We start from the raw sequence: 20,389 nt of genomic DNA on the forward strand, positions 1-20,389 counted from the left end.
TCATAACGTAAGTGATGATGATTTTTTTGGATTACATAGCCATATTCATACCGTAAATAGGGATATTTCAGTTAATTCGTATGACAATCTTGTCATGGATAACCTCAATTCCTCATTTGATGAACTTGAGTTTGATTTTGATTTCGATGATCCTGCTTATCGCACCTTTTCCAATTATGTTTCTGTCAATAAGTTTTCTGATATTCTCAAAAATTTAAAAAATAATAGCATCTCTCTTTTCCATGCAAACGTTAGAAGTTTAAATAAACATTTTGACGATCTACTTTCGCTCATAGATAACCAGTCGCAAAATCCTATATCAATAATTGGCTTAACAGAAACTTGGCTCAATAGTGATTCATGCCTCCCATTTCATATTGGTAATTACGAATTCATTCATAAAAATAGACAAAACAGGGTGGGTGGCGGTGTTGCCTTATATCTTTTTAAGACTTTGGATTTCACTGTGCTGGACGAGATTTCGTTATGCAACCATTTATTTGAATCTCTTTTTGTTGAAATTGCTATCCCTGGTAACCGTAATATAATTGTTGGTGTTATTTACAGATGTCCAAATTCAAATGCTCAAGAATTCCTCCTACATTTAAGTGACTTGTTACATAACACTCATCTTAACAACAAAGACGTTTTTGTAATGGGGGATTTCAATATCGACTTGATGAAACATAATTACAATACTGTTGCACAGGATTTTCTAGAATTAATGCTATCCGCCTCATTCTTGCCACTTATATCGAAGCCAACTCGTGTTGCAAACGCGTCTGCCACGTTAATCGATAACATTTTTTCTAATGTCACCTCACATACCGATTCCTACATCGTCCTCTCGGATATTTCCGACCATTTTCCCATTCTAGCTGACTATCCAATTGTTCAAACACTAAACAATGGCAACAGTCGAAGTAAGCGTAAAGTCACTGTAGAAAATTTAGCTCGTCTCGGGATTAGTCTTGAGAATATTGATTGGTCCAATGTCTATTCTAACAATGATGTTGATAGTTCATTTAATTTGTTTTCAGATATAATTACCTCTCAACTAGATCTAAACTAACCTAAGCAAAAAATCAAGTCAAATTATAAAAAAAGACACCTAAACTTCCCTGGATTTCGAAGTCTCTACTCAGGTCAATAAATAGAAAAAATAATCTCTACTACAAATTCAAAATAAAGGGTACTGAACAGTCTAAACAAAAATATACAAACTACAAAAACACATTAACTAGACTTATTCGTTTAGAAAAGAGAAATTATTTTGTTACTCGTTTAAAAAGTTTCAAAAATGATACGCAAAATACCTGGAAAGTAATTAAGCAGGCAATGAATCAAGTAAATAATAATTGTGATGTTACTAAAATAAACCATGAAAATAAGATAACAGAAGACCCAAAGAAATTGCAAACATTTTTAATGATTATTTTTCTTCAATAGGAAATAATCTTGCTAAAACTATTCCACCAACAAGTAAAAATTTTAAAGACTTTCTTGGTTATCAAAATCCCAATTCCGTTTTCTTTTTACCAACAAATAAACAAGAAATAATAAAGATTGTTTCGGATTTGAAAAATAAAACCAGTTCAGGATATGATGAAATCAACAATGTTATATTTAAATCCATAATACCGTTTATCGTCGATCCTTTGGTCCATATTTTTAATCTTTCACTATCGTGTGGTCAATTTCCCAATGCAATGAGAACTGCGAAGGTCATTCCACTTTTTAAAAAAGGTGATAAGCTTGATGTTGGAAACTATAGACCTATCTCTTTATTATCTTCGTTTTCTAAGTTATTGGAAAAGATTGTATATACTCGTGTAATTTCGTTTTTTAAAAAGTTTGATATATTTTCTCACTTTCAGTTTGGCTTCCGTGAAAAGCACAGTAACGTACACGCTTTATTGTCGTTTGTTGAGAAAGTCTCTCACTCAATGGATTTATCGTCCCACACTATAGGTATATTCCTGGACTTCTCCAAGGCCCTCGACACCATTAACCATGACATTTTACTTTATAAACTGTCGCACTATGGTGTGCGTGGGAAGGCCTTGGAGTGGTTCAGGAGTTATTTACTGAATAGGAAGCAATATGTATTTTTAAACGAATATGAATCTGAACTACGAAACACCAGTTGCGGTGTACCTCAAGGAAGTTTACTTGGCCCTCTTCTTTTTGTTTTGTACATAAACGACTTCTATAGATCATCAAACTCTCTATCTTTTATATTATTTGCTGATGACACCAATATTTTCTTTTCACATAAAGATCCAAATATTTTAGTTGATACAGTTAATACTGAGTTATTAAGTATATCGCAATGGATACATGCGAACAAACTTTCACTTAATTTACAAAAGACAAATTACATGCTATTTAGCAACTCTTTAGATTGATTACCTTCGGATATAATTCTAAACAACACACCATTAAAGCAGGTTTCTCATACTAAATTTTTGGGGGTCACAGTTGATAGCCATCTTACATTGAAAGTGCATATTAACAATGTATGTAAAATTATATCAAGAAATATTGGTGTTATCAACAGAATGAAATTTCTTTTACCGCAATCCTCATTATTTATACTTTATTCGTCATTGATTTTGCCATACCTGAATTACGGTCTCTTGATTTGGGGAATACCCATCAAACATTGATAGAAAAGATTTTTATACTGCAAAAGAAGGTTATCCGGATTATTTGCAATGCTCCAATACGCTCTCATACTAATTCTTTATTTCTCGAAAACAAGATTTTGAAAATTAAGGATTTATATTCATTTCAATTAGGTCAATTTATGTATCAATATAATAGCAATAATTTACCCATTGTTTTTCATGACATGTTTCATAAAAATGAGAGCATTCATAAATACCCAACTAGGCAATCAGATGAATTCCATTTACCGCTCTTCAGGACGTTCAAAGCCAAAATTACTTTCATTTATGAAGGCCCAACATTTTGGAATTCCCTTCACAACGATTTAAGAAATTCCCCCTCTCTGTTCACTTTCAAAAGAAAGTTAAAATCTTTCTTACTGAAATCTTATAATCAAGTCTGAAAAATACATCATCACAGATTTTTATCTTTATTCACAGTTCCTTTTCAGTCATGCGCTACTTTGCTTCTTGTCTACACTTTTCTCTCTTTAGGCCTAGTTCATATGCAGTTCTCACATTCATTCCTCATCCCCCCCATTCTTCTCTCTCTCTCTGTACATACCTCCCCTCCCTCTCTGATTGCCTCTCGGACTCTCTCTCTCTCTTTATATACCCCCCTCCCTCCCCCCTCTCTCTCTCTCTCTTTATATACCCCCCTCCCTCCCCCCTCTCTCTCTCTCTCTCTGTATATACCTGCCCTCCCTCTCTGATTGCCTCTCGGACCCCCCTCTCTCTCTCTGTATATACCTCCCCTCCCTCTCTGATTGCCTCTCGGACTCTCTCTCTCTCTCTTTATATACCCCCCCCTCTCTCTCCCCCCCCCCCCCTCTCTCTCTCTCTCTTCAATTCGTAAACTTACGAGTTCGTATTTAAAGATGGAACAAACTCAATTGAGTTTGATTACATTCAGAATTTAATGAAATCTTAATATCAATAGAATCAAAAGGATAAATTGAAACTTCGTAAGTATGCGATTTACATGAATACTGATAAATCGTTTCGCTAGCAAGCTCTCTCACTGTCTCTCCTCTCCTAAACTAATGATAAAATCACTGGACTTTATGATATCAATTATGCAGTTGTAGCTATTGTAGTGGTAATATCGGATTGATCATTATTTCTACATTTTTGTTTGGTTTGGTCGGTTGGGTTTATTATCAGAATAACACCAAGATAATATAGAGTGTACAGGAATAATTACAAAAGCGAATGTTTTAACATGTACAAGATACAGATGGATCACTCTATTCAGAGCCATTCATAATGATGATGTTCTTCCGATAGAGGTCTAATCACAGTAATGAGAGAAATAATATGACAATATACATGAATCAATGAACAAAAACGTATTTGTGTATACATTTAAAAGCAAAATAAGCATAACCCATGAACGCGTGATAAACAAAGCATGTGAATAATTTACTTTAAGCCCCTCTTTACCCATTAATAAATAAAATCATTCTAAAAATGAAATATAAGTACATGACACATACTTATGTGACATATATACATAATAACGTTAAAAGACTAAATTGCCAATTCAGAGAATAACTCGACTGCATGCATTTGCCCTCCAAAAATATTTACAAAGAAGAAAACCTAATTTAGGACAGAAACGTAAATGCAAGAGTGATCCTTTAATTTCATGCAGGATATACAGTATGGAACCAAAATGAAAGTTCTATTAAAATGTCACCTACCATTGCAAAGTTTTAAACATACTCCAAAAAATATACGTTCTCTGCAGATGAGGTGTAAAATAATTCCGAGGAAATAAATGCATATTCAACTTTTAATGGTGCATGCGAGCATGAATGTTATACATTTCGCTTAAAAGGGATCTTTTCTCAAAGAATGTGTGATAATTTCCTCTTGCAAAAGGAACATTTGTTCATTTTCTCGATCCGTTTTCAGATTCATACTCGAATCCCTTCCCAAAGTAATAAAAACCAATTTCATCGGGAGCTAAGCGAACAACAAGTATTTTACAATCATATTGATAAATGGAAACATAATTCAAAACAATTGTTACTAAGAAATGCAATGAGCGTATCATTTGGGGATTCTCAATTTAGACTGCTGCTCTCATTGTGCCAAGTTCCTTAATTTTAAAGGCACAAGTTAACGTTATAGACGTGAATTTAAAAAAAAGGAGAGATGAAATATGTACATAAATGCCTTTCTATCAACTTAAAAACTCTGAAGCCAACAAAAAAATTCAAAAGAAATGCTTTTGATACATTAAAATCGAAAATTTTGTGTAATTTCTATCGTGCCGATAATAATAGAACACATAGTGTATGTGATGAAATAAAGATGGTGTTTCCGATCACTTTATATTTCACTTGTTTTAAGTACAAAATAATGATTTTCGGACGCTATTTTTTTTATTTTTTATTTTATTATTTTATTTATTTATTTAATTATTTTTTTTTTTTTTGGGGGGGCTTCATTTTTGTAACATAGCACAGAAACGCGTGACAAATGGGACCTCGCAGGTCAGATTTTTTTTTTGAAGTCAATACAATGTTAGCAAATGCCTTTCACACAAACCTATGTTTATACCATGGATATGAATCATATTTTGCTCAGGCATGAGCAAAAAAATCAAATAACTGGTGTCACCTGATAGTGAGAACTTTAGAATGCCAACCATTATATTTCTAAAAAAAAGCTTATTTATACTTAGAATTGTAACTTTTTGGCATATAAATACACAAATTAAGCAAATCTTCAGACATTACGGGAGAGGAGCGCATCATAGAATTGATATCATCATGATCATATTGAAAAAAAAAACCCGGGGTAATAATAATAGCAGGGCCCGCTGGGAGAACAGTTTTCAGAACTAACGTGGCTTCCCTGGGTAAATATACCTATATTATTATTATTATTGTTATTATTATTATTATTATTATTATTATTATTATAGAATTGAGCATATATCAAGTTTTAAATCATTTATCTCAAGATTTAATATTCTCCCAAATTCCTAACTACAATAATGTTCAATTATCTGTTTTTATGCATTCTTATTATAACAACCTTTTGCCTAATAATTTTGACAATACATTTTTGCAAACCAACATATAGATGTACATAACACTAAGAAATTCAACCGATACTCGTGCAATATATGGTCACTATTCTTTCTCAAACAATATAATTTTATGTAGTTGTCCCATTATTTGGAATAAGCTCCTCAAAATATCAAACAGTGCAAACTGTACAAAGCCTTAAAGGACATTTGAAAATCCACTTAATGCAGAAATTATAATACTAATAGTATACTGATATAGATTCAATTATTATATTCATGTTATGTTTGTTTGATCTGTATTTCCAGACTGCATATGTAATTATTGTGTTGTTTTGTGTTGAATTCATGATCATTAATTTAAAAGTCCTTTGTTACTTTCTGTGATCCTTCGACGATTCTCAAATATTCTTATTTATGTTAAAATGTATTTTATTTGAAATATCCATATTTCTTGATTTGTATGTTTTTTAATGAAGATTTTGGTAAATAAAGTTTCAATTTCAATTTAAAGTCAATAATAAAGCGTGACTGATATTTTGATATCATCATGATCATATTGAAAAATACATGTGACATAGTGTGAACATGATAATGAAAATGTTCAAATTTTATGTTAAGCAAAGTGATTTTATGTTTTGATTTTCCTCGTAGGCATGGTAGGAGACAACAGAGTATACTCTACATAATATTTAGCTTATAATATATTATATAGGCTTATGATCGAATTCAGAAATAGAAAAGTTCGCTATGCCAACAATTGCTCATATATATACAGCTTATCATATCTCATAGATAGGCTTATGATCAAATTCCAAAACTAACAGATAAATTCGCTGTGCCAAACATTTATGACTCATCGCTTGAATAGTCATTAACTGATAAATAACATTAAAAAAATATGGTAATTGATATTCACATTCCACGATAACTATTAGAAAATGAAATATATATATATGTATACAATGTATCAATTAAATCATTAAAATTCATTTTGCCTGACCATCGCTATCAGAATACCAGCCAATGTGACACATTGAACAGTATCCTGTTTATGTGATGTGGTCAACTAATAACCTATTATGTATATTCAGTTAGAGGGCGCACTCATGCTGAGTAATAAAATACCCTTTCTACCTGTAAGAAATCTCAACTACTCTATGATGTTCGAGTCAACCACAACATGAAACAACAGTGAGTGAACATAATCAAGGAGCTCCTTGACATAATCAAAATGTACAAATTTTACACAGTTACTAAGCAGTAAAAAAAACACATTGTTTAAGTATGTCACTCTAACAACAAGTTCTTTAAACTTGTTCTGTAATTCTAAATAGGTTCATTATTGCGGACTGAAATAATCGCTAGAGGGTATTCATTTGTCTTATGGTCAACAAGGAAATTCGTGATCACTTTCGCAAAAAGTGTCGAAAGCTCGTGAACACTTTTTGCGAAAGTGATCACGAATTTCCTTGTTGACCATAGTAGATTGCGAGACAAATGAATACCCTCTAGCGATTGTTCTGTAATTGTTTAATTTTTTTCAACAACTTCTTTAAAAAAAAAATCAAACAATATTTATTAGACTGTTGGGCTTAACAACGTGCTTAAAATTTGAAACAGCCTTTTTACAGCAGTGTGTTATTTTGGAGCTTTTTTATAAAGTGATTACACCTACATTGCATTCTTTCATTATGAGTAGGAGATAACGGGGGGGTCATCATCATAATTATGCACTACAGTGCGTATCAAAAAAAGTTTACACTTAAAAAAATCCTGTAAAATTATACATTTGTAATATCCTGAAGACTTTTCCACATTTTAAGATTGATACAGATCGATTTAAAGGGATGGTCCGGGCTGAAAATATTTATATCTTAATACATTGAGTAGAGTTCACTGAGCAAAAGGCCGAAAATTTCATCAATATCGGATAACAAATATTAAAGTTATTCAGTTAAAAGTTAAGCAATATCTTGTGAAAAAAGTCGTCATGAATATTCATTAGGTGGGCTGATGATGTCACATCCCCACTTTCCGTTTTCTTATGTTATTACATAAAACCATAATTTTTATTATATTTCATATTTGTGTGAAAAATATGTCTCCTTGTTATGAAATAAGTTGCAGCAATAAATATCTAATGCACTAAATCAGTTGTCAATCCAATTTTTCTAGTTCTTGGGGAAAAAATTGAATAAACCTAATTTCATATAATAAAATACAAAAGAACAAGTGGAGATGTGACATCATCAGCCCACCTAATGAATATTCATGACGACTGTTTTCACAAAATATTGCTAAACTTTAAAATTCACTAACTTTGTTATTTGTTATCCGATTTTAATGCAATTTTCTGCATTTTGCTTAGGGAATTCTACTTTATTTAATAAGCTATAAATATTTTCAGCCCAGACCATCCCTTTAGGCAAATGACGATGTCATTGTCGAAAAAAATATTTCCGCTTGAGTGAGCACCGCTTACTTTTGAAAAGTTAGTGAAAAATGATTTGCGCAGAACTTTGAAATAGTTATTCGAAAAAAAAGGAGACCTTAATTATGAATAAAATGTTGAATTTAGCTAGTAAAATTGGTTTGAAGACGTCTTTACCCTTGTAACTTGTTTCCTTGCCCAAAACACTTCGAAGGGTGCATTGTGCCCCACCCCCACACACCTAGGCCATCGTGACGATATTTGCCTTACACTGAGCTGTGATTTACATGTAATGGCTTAGGCTTGGTTTTTATTTTTTTAATCGTAGTCAAGCTTGGAAAAAGTGTGGAGAAACAAGTGTTAAATGAAAAATGAAATGTAAACCCACTTTTAATGATAAAAACTTAGTGAAAAATGCTGGAGATGTCAGATATATACTTTTGTTCAGACTTAGTTACGTACACAGATCCAGCTGGCACAAAAAAGGTAAAGGTTGTGCTTACTAAGTGTTGAAATGTCAATTTGGATGGCGAAATTGTTACAAAATGCTTGAAGGTATCTGTTTTCAGTATTTCAACTGACTAAAAGTGCAAGGAAAATGTATGAGATATGTTTCCCCTTGACACAGCGTGAACACGAGCATTTCTGCGCAGATTTCTGCGAGCTTTTAAAAAATGAACAGTGCTCACTCAAGTGTAACATTCTGTCAAAACTTTTACTTTCATTAGATAGATGAGACCCAAACCCAAGAATACATGTGAAAAATTACACACATGTTGTATATTTTATAATTCCCAGGGCCTTTTCAAAGTGTAAACTGTTTCGATGCGCACTGTATAATGATCATATTCAATAGAAAAGTTCGTTGCGCCTAACGACCTGGAATTGGAGAAGAAATGGATATGGAAATTATGACTCATCAACCGATTAAATTATGAAGTCATTACATGATGAAATAAACATGAGAATAAATATATCCGACGCTTTAAGGAAATATGTTGATGGGCATATACTGTACATTACTGTACACGATAACTACGAAAATATGAACAAACACATTTGAATCATAAAGATACATGGCTATATGCTTCAAGGATACGGTTGCTTATAAACACACATACATGAAATCGTTGGCCTATGTTGGTCTCTCAATCCGGTGGAGTGGGTTAGATGACAAGTCAGAGCGCTAGTGCCCTTTCATACGATATTATTATCAGGTCCCTTGGAGAGGACCTTAAGCCGTCGGTTCACTGGTTGATTACTAACAACCAACCAATCGCACTTTCTCCGCAGTCCAGTATAACAATCCTCACCAACATGTTTTATATATACACCCAAAATTATTTACACAATATAAACCCCTCAAAGAAAGTTTGGACATCTGTGTTTAGCCATTAATTTCTCCCAACTCCCAATTTTTCACAATGCATATTTTACATTATTCAAAAGATCATTTAATTCTCTTTAAAATGATACCATGCTTGTTATGATCATGCCATCAGGAAAAAAGCAGGATTCAAAAGTGTTGGATGAGGTCTGAATTAAAAAGCTGCAAAACGAGCAGAAATAGTCATGATGGGTCAATACAGAACATGATTCTTTTGTCTGTGTCAATAGAGATGAAAATCCATTCAAACCAAGCCCCTGCTTTTGTAGTGATGGTACTGTGAGATACCATGGTTTGAGTCGTGGTTTCAAATACCCATGCATGTCTGTTTGTTTGTTATGTTTTTGCTTGTGCAGAGGTGTGTTTGATTCCTTGTTAATGTTGATGTTAAGGTGCATGAAAACAATTAAAAGAAACCGCTGAGAAACTTACTCATCACCAGTGAAAAAAAGAACAGTGACTTTCAATATTGTGTCATTTTGCAAATTTTGAATTTTGACCTTGCCCCCATATTTCAAGGCACTGCACCTCCATATGAACTATAATTATATCATGTAGGGTATCATTTTAAGGAGAATCAAATGTTCCATTTATTGCTATTAATTACACATTGATATTTATTAAAACCGAGGAGGGATTATCGATCAAAGTTAGATTTACAAACTTTTTTTGAGGAGTTTTAGATCACTACAATAATGAAGGGGTACTCAGACTGAGAGGGACAAACAAACACTGAAAACCTGATCAAAATTTGACTAGGAAATTTATAAGTATTGCGTTACCTTGGTGACACTCTTATAAAATTGGTTACTGCTTTGATTTGTAATATCATCATTGTTGAAACAAATTTTATACACAATGCATTGTGATGTCCTATAATGAAATAAGAAAAGGGAAAGTTGGGACCATACAACATCAGCCCACTTATCACTGGTCATAGCTGTTTTCACAAAATATCGCTAAACTTACAAATTAATTAGTTGTTTTATCAGATTTTGATGAAATTTTCAGCGTTTTGCCATTTTATGCTATGGAAAATGTCATAATGTATATTCTGATTTTACTATTTTAAGCCAGGAGAACCCATTTTTAAAGGAATTTTACTGATAGTTCTATAGCATGCGTGACTAGTTTGTATACTCCTAAGAATGTCACATGATGGATCCTACCATTGAAAAGAGATATCATTAAATTATGATAAACAATAGAATATGGAACCATGGAGGTAAATCAGGATAGCTCGGTGAATACATGTTACACAATATTGGGCTGTGATGCTATATGATGTGAGACAATCTGGATTACAGTGATACCTTGATGAAATATAACTTATTGTAACGAGCAAAGGCGAGCATGTCTGGGGAGAGGGAAACCATTAAGTAACACCACCAAGTATCCAATGTCATATCAAGTGCATTGAATTCAACTCTTTCCTTCAGGTTCAGACCATCAAGATCATAGAGTCTGATCACGACACTATTATTCTTCATATCAACACTCGCTACATACACCCTGTCCCGCTCATCCACTGCAGCGTACGGGTAGACATCCCATGGAACTTGTAGAGACTCACCAGCATTCCCATCCCTGTCATAGACCGTCACCACGCGTGGTTTTGCATGACATGAACTTGTGACGATCAAACCCGTCCTGGTGGTAGATGCCTGATACGTATCGTGCTTTGTTTGAACGGTGTGTTTAAGAGTGGATCCTGTCGGGTCATAGATATAGACTTGTTTTCCATAGTTAGTAATGATGATTTCATCTGATGGACTACTGTTAACTCTGAGAAGATATCCATTGTTTCTCACGTGGATTGTTGCTTTCCTAGAGCCAAGGCGAGAGTAGATGTGGGCTTCTGTAGTATCAGTGGACACGCATAACGCCCCGTCCCGTTGCAAAACCAGATCATAACATTTCATGTCATTTAAGGCTAATATGTTACTATACCGCTGCTTTCCACCATTTGAATCAATGATATCAATACCTTGTGCATAATCCCCATACCCGATAGCGACAGTGCTATTGGAGTACCTTGTCATACCTTGCATCCCTTCCCGTAGATCAACACACTGAATGACTTCCATCTTGGGATCTGATCCTGAGATGCTCCCGAGGTCAAGACGAGTATCATCTGCTGGTTTGAACCTCTTCTCCTGTGCTTTCTTCTTAATAGCTTCCGCAGAAGTGTGATCAGTAACCTCCTTCAGCATGGTATCCAGCTCCTCACAGAGCAAGATATGAGCAGATAGAGTGTCTGTCTCAAGATGACCCAGTCTGTCATTATCTACCAAAGTAATTGAACTACAAATACTCTTGATCCTCTGTCGATCTTTTGACTTCAAGACGTCGAGGTCGTCATCAAAACTATGCTGTAAGGCATGTATTGAGTCGGTGAGATTTCGAAGATTTTCTTCCAGCTCCTTGGCCTTGATGCTGTAGGCTTGCCTGACATCATCTAGTAGTGTCTGCACTGCAGTGTGTACCTCATGACGTTGTATTTCTATGTTCTGAATGTTCTTTTCCAGCTCTGCTTTCTTGTCAGCACATCGCTGGGCAAGGTCTGTCACCTACGTATAGAACGTGATAAAAACAGTGAGTTAGATCTGGAAATATTCCATGAAGGTGAATATAACAAATGATAATACTATAAAACAAAGATAAGTCATACAGAATGTCACACGATAATTTGAATAAGCTTGAAGAGAGACAGCATATAATTACAAAATTGTTTGTCACATTGAAACAATAACGATAATAATCATTAATGCTGTTCAACTTAAAGAATAAATAACAAAATTAAATGCAACAACATTTTAGATGCTGATGATGGTATTACAAATTATTATACATCATTGTCAATCTGTATTCAACACCATCTATATTGTTATTTTATAAAACAATATTGATTAATATATTCTTATTCATTATATCATTACTATAACTATCATTATTCTTGTTATCATTAGTAGTAGTATCATCATTATTATCATCATTGATATTTCATTATTATTATTATCTTTATTTTTTATTTTTACTATTACTGTTCTTAATATCCTATATATCTTGATATTGTGATTATCATCATTATTGTCATCACAATCATAATCATTATTAAAAGTGTTATGATCTTTGGTGTTTATTCTTTAATTTTTAATTCTTAAAATTTTAATTCTTTAATCATTTAATTTTCATCATGTTCTGCTCAATGATAACCCTCAGTATTTATAACCATGTTAAATCTACTTATTATACACACTTAAAATGTTGGGCAACATACTGTCCACTGTGTTGGGTAATGTTTGTAAAAAATAAATATATGCATGCTTATATATTCTGGGCAGTTATTGTCCAATTGAGCAAAGTTATTACCCAATTATTAGTTTTTATTACCCAACTTGGAATATTTTAACCAACAGTAGTATGGATAGTATGTTGCCCAGTGATTTTGATCTTTTTTGCCAAAAATGTTGCCTACAATTTTGCACAAGCTGGTTAACCTCACATCAGTGGTGTAGCTAGGATTTTTTTTCCTGGGGGGCACTGGGGGTACTTGCTTTTTCAGGTGGGGGGGGGGGCACCGGCCATTTTTTTCCAAAGTGTGTGTATGTGTCACAAGGGCGGATCCGACTTTCGCCAATAGGGGACGCGTCCGGACGGGGCCCAAAATTATCTTCACCTATATTTTCCCCGATCAGTCACTTCTTAATTTTATTCTTATAAAACAACATTAACATGAAATAATCTCATAAGCCTTATAAAAAGTGCGAGCGCGAAGCGCGAGCGATTTTATTTTTGTACTTTCATGTATTGTTCCTGAAAATTTAATATTCTAAGTTATGTGTGATCCTAAACAAGATTCGTATATAACTAGATGGTTACTGCGAACGCCAAGCACGAGCAGAAATTTGTATTAACTGTTCTAGCATTATCGAAAAGGGACCCGGTTAAGGACTGCTTACAGTTACCCACGAAGACGGTATGTATTTCAATAATGCGAGCGCGAAGCGCGAGCAAATTTTTTTTGACATTCCCGACCTAAAAATTGTTATTCTAAGCACTTTTTGTATAAATAAATAGGATCGGTATGTAACTAAACAATTGATGCGAGCGCGAAGCGCGAGAGGAAAAAATTGAGATTTTAGACCTAAAAGTTATGTAGTTAATTGGGTATCATTAATAATGCGATCGTGAAGCGTGAGCTGACAATTATTGATATTCTGATGTGAAACTGGATAATTTAAATAAATTTTGAATAAAGAACATGCATGCAGGCTATTGTGCATGTTTTAGATTAGTAGAATCTGGGTATTCTGAATACATTTGTTTATGGAACATTATGGAATACACGATGACAATATTAACTTAGCAAATCAAACAATGTAACCACGCAGATTGAGCTTAAAATGCTGATATGTAGACCATAAAACGGACATTTTACAGAGCGCTTAAATTTGTAAATGAAAAAAAAATAATGAAAGCTCGATGTCCGAGCTAAAATATGTTTTGTATATTGACGTCAAAACTTGCTCCATATCAGCCTATTGAGCAAGATATGAATCTCATTGAACAGGCAATTCTGGCGCGAAGCGCAAGCAAAAATTTTATAGAGTAACATGATAGATTTTTTTGGCAAGTTTTCCCTCACATTAATTTATTCACTCGTCTTCCTCCTCTTATTTTCCTCTTCCTTTTTTTCTTCTGTCTTCTTCTTTTCTTTTTTTTTCTTCTTTCTCCCCTTTTTTTTGCTCTGCCAATTTTTTTTCTGGGGGGCACCGGGGGGGGGGGCACGTGCCCCCAGCCCCCCCCCGTAGCTACGCCACTGCCTCACATTACTTGTTTAAATAGTTCTTTTATATAAATCAAACAGCTAAGTCTGATTTTTTTATTCTCAATTAAAATCAAGCATTGTTGTTTCAAATTCTTAACAACAACTGTAAGGTTTACACCCGGGGGGGGGGGGCACTCGACCAAAAAAGTGGTGGGGGTGTGCCGCGGGCAAGACAAAAAACGGGGGCCTTGGAGCGGGCTTATTGTTAAAAGGAGGGTCCTCGGAACGGGCTTCGGAACGACAAATGTTTGTGAAAACGGGGGTCCTTGGAAAGGATCGCAATCGTGTGAGTGCGTGTGCATCCCTATGGAACGGTCACTGGTGTGCATGATGCAGCTAGCGCGGCCTCCGCCGGGAAGCTCTGCGGCCGCTTTTCACCAAAATTGCGGCTCATTCAATGCGATCGGAGCGGCGTAACGAAAAATATGCGAAGCTTTGGAGCGGATTTCTCTCTTCTTTTTTCTCGATAAGAAGAAAATGCTATGCCTTGGAGCGGCTTTCTTGGTTCATTTTCTCAACAAGGCAAAAATGCTATGCCTTGGAACGGAAATTTGAGTGTGAAAATGGGGTCCCCTCCGCGGCACATACTCACTATGCATTATTTACTGAGTGCCCCCCCCCCCCGGGGTTTACATAGTAAACAGCGATGTATATACAGTAATTATAACCAGCGTTTATACTGTGATAATTATGAATGAATTACCTTCCGTCGCAACTCCTGCTCAAAGTCAACCTGGTTCTTGATTTCATGAGCTTTATGACCAACAAGTACGCACTTGTGACAGACGTGGACCTTACAGTCCTCACAAAACATATCCTTGTTCTCTGGTTTGTGGATGGAGCACTTCTCGAATAAATGACCAATGCTGACCTTACCTTCGATGACATCATCCATGGAGACAATCTCATGATCTTCAAAGACTGACAGATATTGATGACATTGCAAACATTTATCACATATGTAGTTATTACAGGTTCTGCAGAATGAGACAGCATCTCCTTGAAGCTTGCAACCAGAACATTTTGGTCGCATCTCGAGGACAGCGTTCATCCCACCACACTTGGCGTGGTAATCGTCTACGCATCCGTTGATGGAGACATTGAGGCGGAGATCATCGACACGGTTGGCGGACAACTTGGTGATCTCCCTGCAGAGAGGACAGACCATGTGATCAAGGTCCTGGTGGGTTAGATCGTATTTCTTGAGGCACTGCCTACAAAATGTGTGTCCACATGAAGTTAAGATTGTCGCCTCGACAAATATATCAAGACATAATGGACATATCAGGTTCGGTGAAGAACTTGATGCTTTCTCTGATCCACACTTCTCAGCCATCGCTAAATAAATTTAGAAACTCGAGATCTAAATTCCTCAATGTCTATCAGTACTAATGTATACTGAAACGTCGAGTTCGAGTTACAACGCAATGGTTCAGCTTCATACTATTGTTGTACTTCATTACAAATTCAACTACAAGTCAAACACACCCACTTTGAACAATAGAACTGGGTATTCCCAGCTACCTTTGAACTTGACTGCGTGTTATGTATTCATTCGTTGACAGAGGGTGTGTCATTATCAAATTAGGCAATTATGTGCAAAATCCCACAATGGATGATTTTATTTTTGAAATTATATTGTATGCAGGCAACTGTATTTCTCTATCAAGAAGATATATTTTATTCGGCTACCTTACTTGAATTTTCGAATTTTCCTTTATTAAAAGAGAGAATTCCTTTTCAGTGTTACTCATTTACAGATCTTATTATGTAAAAAAACAAAAGAGTCAATTTTCCCTGTTTTTCCCTTCGTATGCATAAATCCAAGAATGGATGATTTGATATTTCCAATGTTTTATGAATCTCTTTTTCTCTGTCAAGAAAATATTTCATCAGGTTACCTGACTTGAATGTTCCAATTTTCCTTTACAGACAGAATCTGTTTTCATCATTTAGATCTGATTTTGTGAAAAAAGGTCATTTTTTCCACAATTTTTGTCTTCATGTGTATAAATCCCAGCATGGATGATTTGATATTTTCAATATTGTAATGCATCTCTATTTCTCCATCGAGAAGCGATTCTGTTATGGTATCTGACTAAATGTTCTGTATTTTGAGAGATCTTATTCGGTAACAAGAACAAAAATCTTTAATGGAAAGTTCTGAGTCTGTATGTTGATATTGTTTTGTGACATTGTGGTTTTATGTTCTTTTTATTGTTTGAGTAAAAGAAAATCATTCATTAATGTTTGTGTTGGGATTATTATATTAAAAAAATATTTGTATCTTTCTCCTATCTCTGATTCTCGCTCAGGTTTCATCTCATGTACTCCTGATCTACTCTTGTCATATTCTCCCCCCCCCCTCTCCCCCCTCCCCCCTCTCTCTCTCTCTTTATTTCTTTCTGAGTTTATTTTTTCTTTGTGTATTTTCCCTTTTTTCATTCTGTTTTCTTATAGTAAGGGTGTTTTTCTCAATGTTTATTGTTGTCTCTCATTGTTGTTCATTCTTTTCTCTTAAAGTTTTTCTATGTCCGTTCGGGGGGTAATATTTTCTTTGTATATTTTTTTCTAGCTTTATTTTTTTAATACCTTTGTAATAGTGGTTCCCGTTCCTTGTAATCTGTTCCTTCTCAAAAGTTATTGAACCCCACCACAAAATGCATGCACTTCTTCATGCTGGGTGTTGAATATAGACAACAACACTACAATACGCAGCGAGCCCATAGAAACAAACTTTATCGAATTTGAAAGTTTATCAAATTAATTCATTATTAGATTAAAAAAAATGGCAGAACTAGAACACTTGAAATACAAATTATGTTCATTTTCGGTGGGATTCACTGACTTTAGAGCTCCACTGTAACACTGTCAAGATAAATCAGTATCCGAGTAATAATGATTTATTGTCAATTATCTTAAAACGATTCCATGATGAAAAAAAGACTTAAATCACGAAGAACCTATTACGCACATAGTGTACCAAAAGTAATGCCACCGTTTAAGAAGATAGAATAGCGCCATCATACACAGTTTTGAAACCAGTCTTACTTTCTTGAGAATTATTTCGAAAACCGATATTATTGTTATCATGTTTCTTTCCTACTCCTCTTTTTATCTTTGCTACTTTATTTTTCTAATTTCTTACCCTTTTTTCTTTAATTCTTTCTCCCTTTCTTTCACCCCCTCCCCCTCTTGTTTCTTTCCTTTCTCCCTCTGGGAGTGCGTACATGACCCATTTTTAATAATCATTTATAAATCAGTGTCCACCAAGAGTTCTTCTTTATCATGAATATTCAGTTAATTTTGATGATATTTTTGATAAAGGTTATTTCATGCGCATGTCAATCGAGATAAATTTGCTGTTTTGAATATATATGTAGATTAAGGAAAACATCATATTCTATTTTCATTGTGATTTTCGCATTCGTCCAAAAGCAATTTATATCTCAATTGTCCTTCTTTACATCTATCTCTGCTTATCATCACCATACGTATTAACGATGGTTATTCCGTTATAACTTATCATCACCGTCATCATCATCATCATTACCATCATCACCAACATCGTCGTCCTCATCACCATCTTTACCACCACCATGCCACATTCGTCATCATCGTCTTCATCATCATCACCATCATCATCTTCGTCATCATCATCAGCAGCATCATCATCAACGTAATCATTATCACCATCACCACTATCATCATCTATCATCACCATCATTACCATCATCACCACCACCATCACCATCATCATCATTACCATCACAATCACCACCACCATCATCATCATTACCATCACAATCACCATCATCATTACCATCAATATTACCATAATCATCATCGTCATGACGTCATCATATCATTACCCCATCATCATCGCCATCATCATCATCATCGCCACCATCACCATCATCATCGCCATCATCACATCGTCTGTCATAATCACTACCATCTCATTCGTCGCCATGACACTTATATCACTTACCTATGTGCCGGAAGCAGTAACTAGCAAATTTAACACAAAATGTATTCGAGATGACACCCCCCCCTTCCTCAACTTTTTTTTCTTGTTTTTTTTTTTACTAAAAACTCTCAGAATTCATGTTGGTGTCTCGGTGATTATCTATTAAAACTATTCTACCAGAATCTGATAGTGTTAACTTTACATGTTTAAGTGGGAGGAGGTTTACCGAAATTAGTGATAAAATAAATCATCTTCATATTCCCCTCTCTTCTCGGTCCCTCTCTCTCTCAGCGACTACCCCCCCCCCCCCTCATTCTTTTGCAAGCGCTCTAGTTAGTATTCAACAGGTACACAGTTTGAACAGACTCGATTCAATGTTATCATATTTACAATTTAATGAAAAGAGAAATCCCTAGATTCAATTTTAAAAGGAATAATATCTATACAGCTCGATATACTTCGATTCTAATAAAATATGCATTCAACGTTTTAGATGACAAATTCTAGATTGTCCTCTCGGAACAATTTTCTCTCGTTTTCTATCTTCACCATTTATATATCTCATAAAATAATCAGATATATTATTTGTTTCTATTGTTTTCTCTTTTGGTTTGCTAAACGCATTCTAATACATATAGGCCTATTAGAATAAAACAATCGAATATCAAAATGTAGCCTTTGTATAATGTTATATACTTTGCATCTTTATGCCCCTTTCTTCTGTAATGATGATTTTTTTTTATTTAAGTATGAAACCAGATATTTATTCTACATTCAGCATATAAAGAGATGATATATTTCCTATATTATTATACTATATAGTTGATAATAATCGATACCTATACCATTCCCATTTATACAGTATGTAGGTCTACAAGGGTCCCGTAACACAAAGGTTAGCGATTGATCGTATGCTTGGTATTAATTGTACATTGTAGTCAATTCAATCAATCGTAGAGATATTCATCTGAGATGCTTGTTACGGTTCGTGTAACAGGCCCCAGACGTTCATTTCAAAACATGACATCTATTTGATCTTTTTTATGTTGAACTAACTAGGCGAGGGAACACGAAGGTTTAATAGCGATTAATCGCTAAATGAAATAGCCAATCAGGATCGTCGTTGCATGCGTATTTTGCTCACTAGACTGAATAAGAACCAATCAGAATTGTTCTTTCAAATAATGTATTACGGGACCCCGATGTCACTGGTTATACATTCAAAATAAATTCATCTCATAGCTACGCATAGTCACTAATGGTGATGCATTCACGGCGTCAAGAAACACATATTATTAAATAAAACAAACCTTATACCGAAATTTAAAAACTATGGTTTGTAATCAATTTACTTTTAAAAGACTCTTTCCCCAAGGATAAACAGAGTCGTTCTAAACATAAGTCATAACTATACGCAAGAGAATGTCAGAGACTAACCTCTGAGAGAGCAGTAACTTGATAACATGCATTTATAATATATAAATCGTGATATTTACACAAGAAAAAAATAATTTATACATCAAATTCAAAGTACAATTACATGTTCTTAAAAAAATTACCACAAATCGACCTGGAGTTGCCCCTCTACCGTCTACGTTAAAGGTGATAACCAGGCTTTCAGTTTCGAATTATTGCATAAAAGTTTGGGTTGCTTTTTTGCACGTTTCTTTTTTTTTCAGGCTGCTTTCATGATCTTAAACTTGCAATCAAAAAGAAACCGAACTATTTTCGGACTTGTACTAATAAAAATACATAATGGCTAGTTGTTTGGATTTTTCTTTTTTGCCAGATCAATGTTTACAATCTTCTATTTTCACTTAATTACAATATGTAATTTCGAAAAAAAAGGTGGTTTGGATTTTTTACACCGATGTGTTATCGTAACGAGCAAAATGGGGATAGAGATTTCTGGAAGGTTCTTGAAAAAGCAAATAAATGGTGTCAATTTGGGGGATCTGAAGCGATCGTGGTTACATATATACTTGAATGTAAACAGAGAAAATATGGCACTGAACACTTGAGTATATGAGTCGAATAGCAATTGAACGTTTAAGTTAA

At 34.5% G+C, this 20,389-nt stretch overlaps 1 protein-coding gene across 1 annotated transcript; it reads right to left on the reverse strand.

Moving 5' to 3' along the window:
• Positions 1 to 10,622: 10,622 nt before the first annotated feature.
• Positions 10,623 to 15,804, reverse strand: LOC121427961 (E3 ubiquitin-protein ligase TRIM71-like). Its single transcript, XM_041624539.1, has 2 exons — positions 15,065 to 15,804; positions 10,623 to 12,100 (listed from the first exon to the last, which is right to left on the reverse strand). Exons 1-2 carry the CDS (start codon positions 15,695 to 15,697, stop codon positions 10,832 to 10,834), a joined length of 1,902 nt encoding a protein of 633 aa, XP_041480473.1. The 5' UTR covers positions 15,698 to 15,804; the 3' UTR covers positions 10,623 to 10,831.
• Positions 15,805 to 20,389: the final 4,585 nt, after the last annotated feature.

This window comes from Lytechinus variegatus, chromosome 14, assembly GCF_018143015.1.
Source record: "Lytechinus variegatus isolate NC3 chromosome 14, Lvar_3.0, whole genome shotgun sequence".
Taxonomy (NCBI): Eukaryota; Metazoa; Echinodermata; class Echinoidea; order Temnopleuroida; family Toxopneustidae; genus Lytechinus; species Lytechinus variegatus.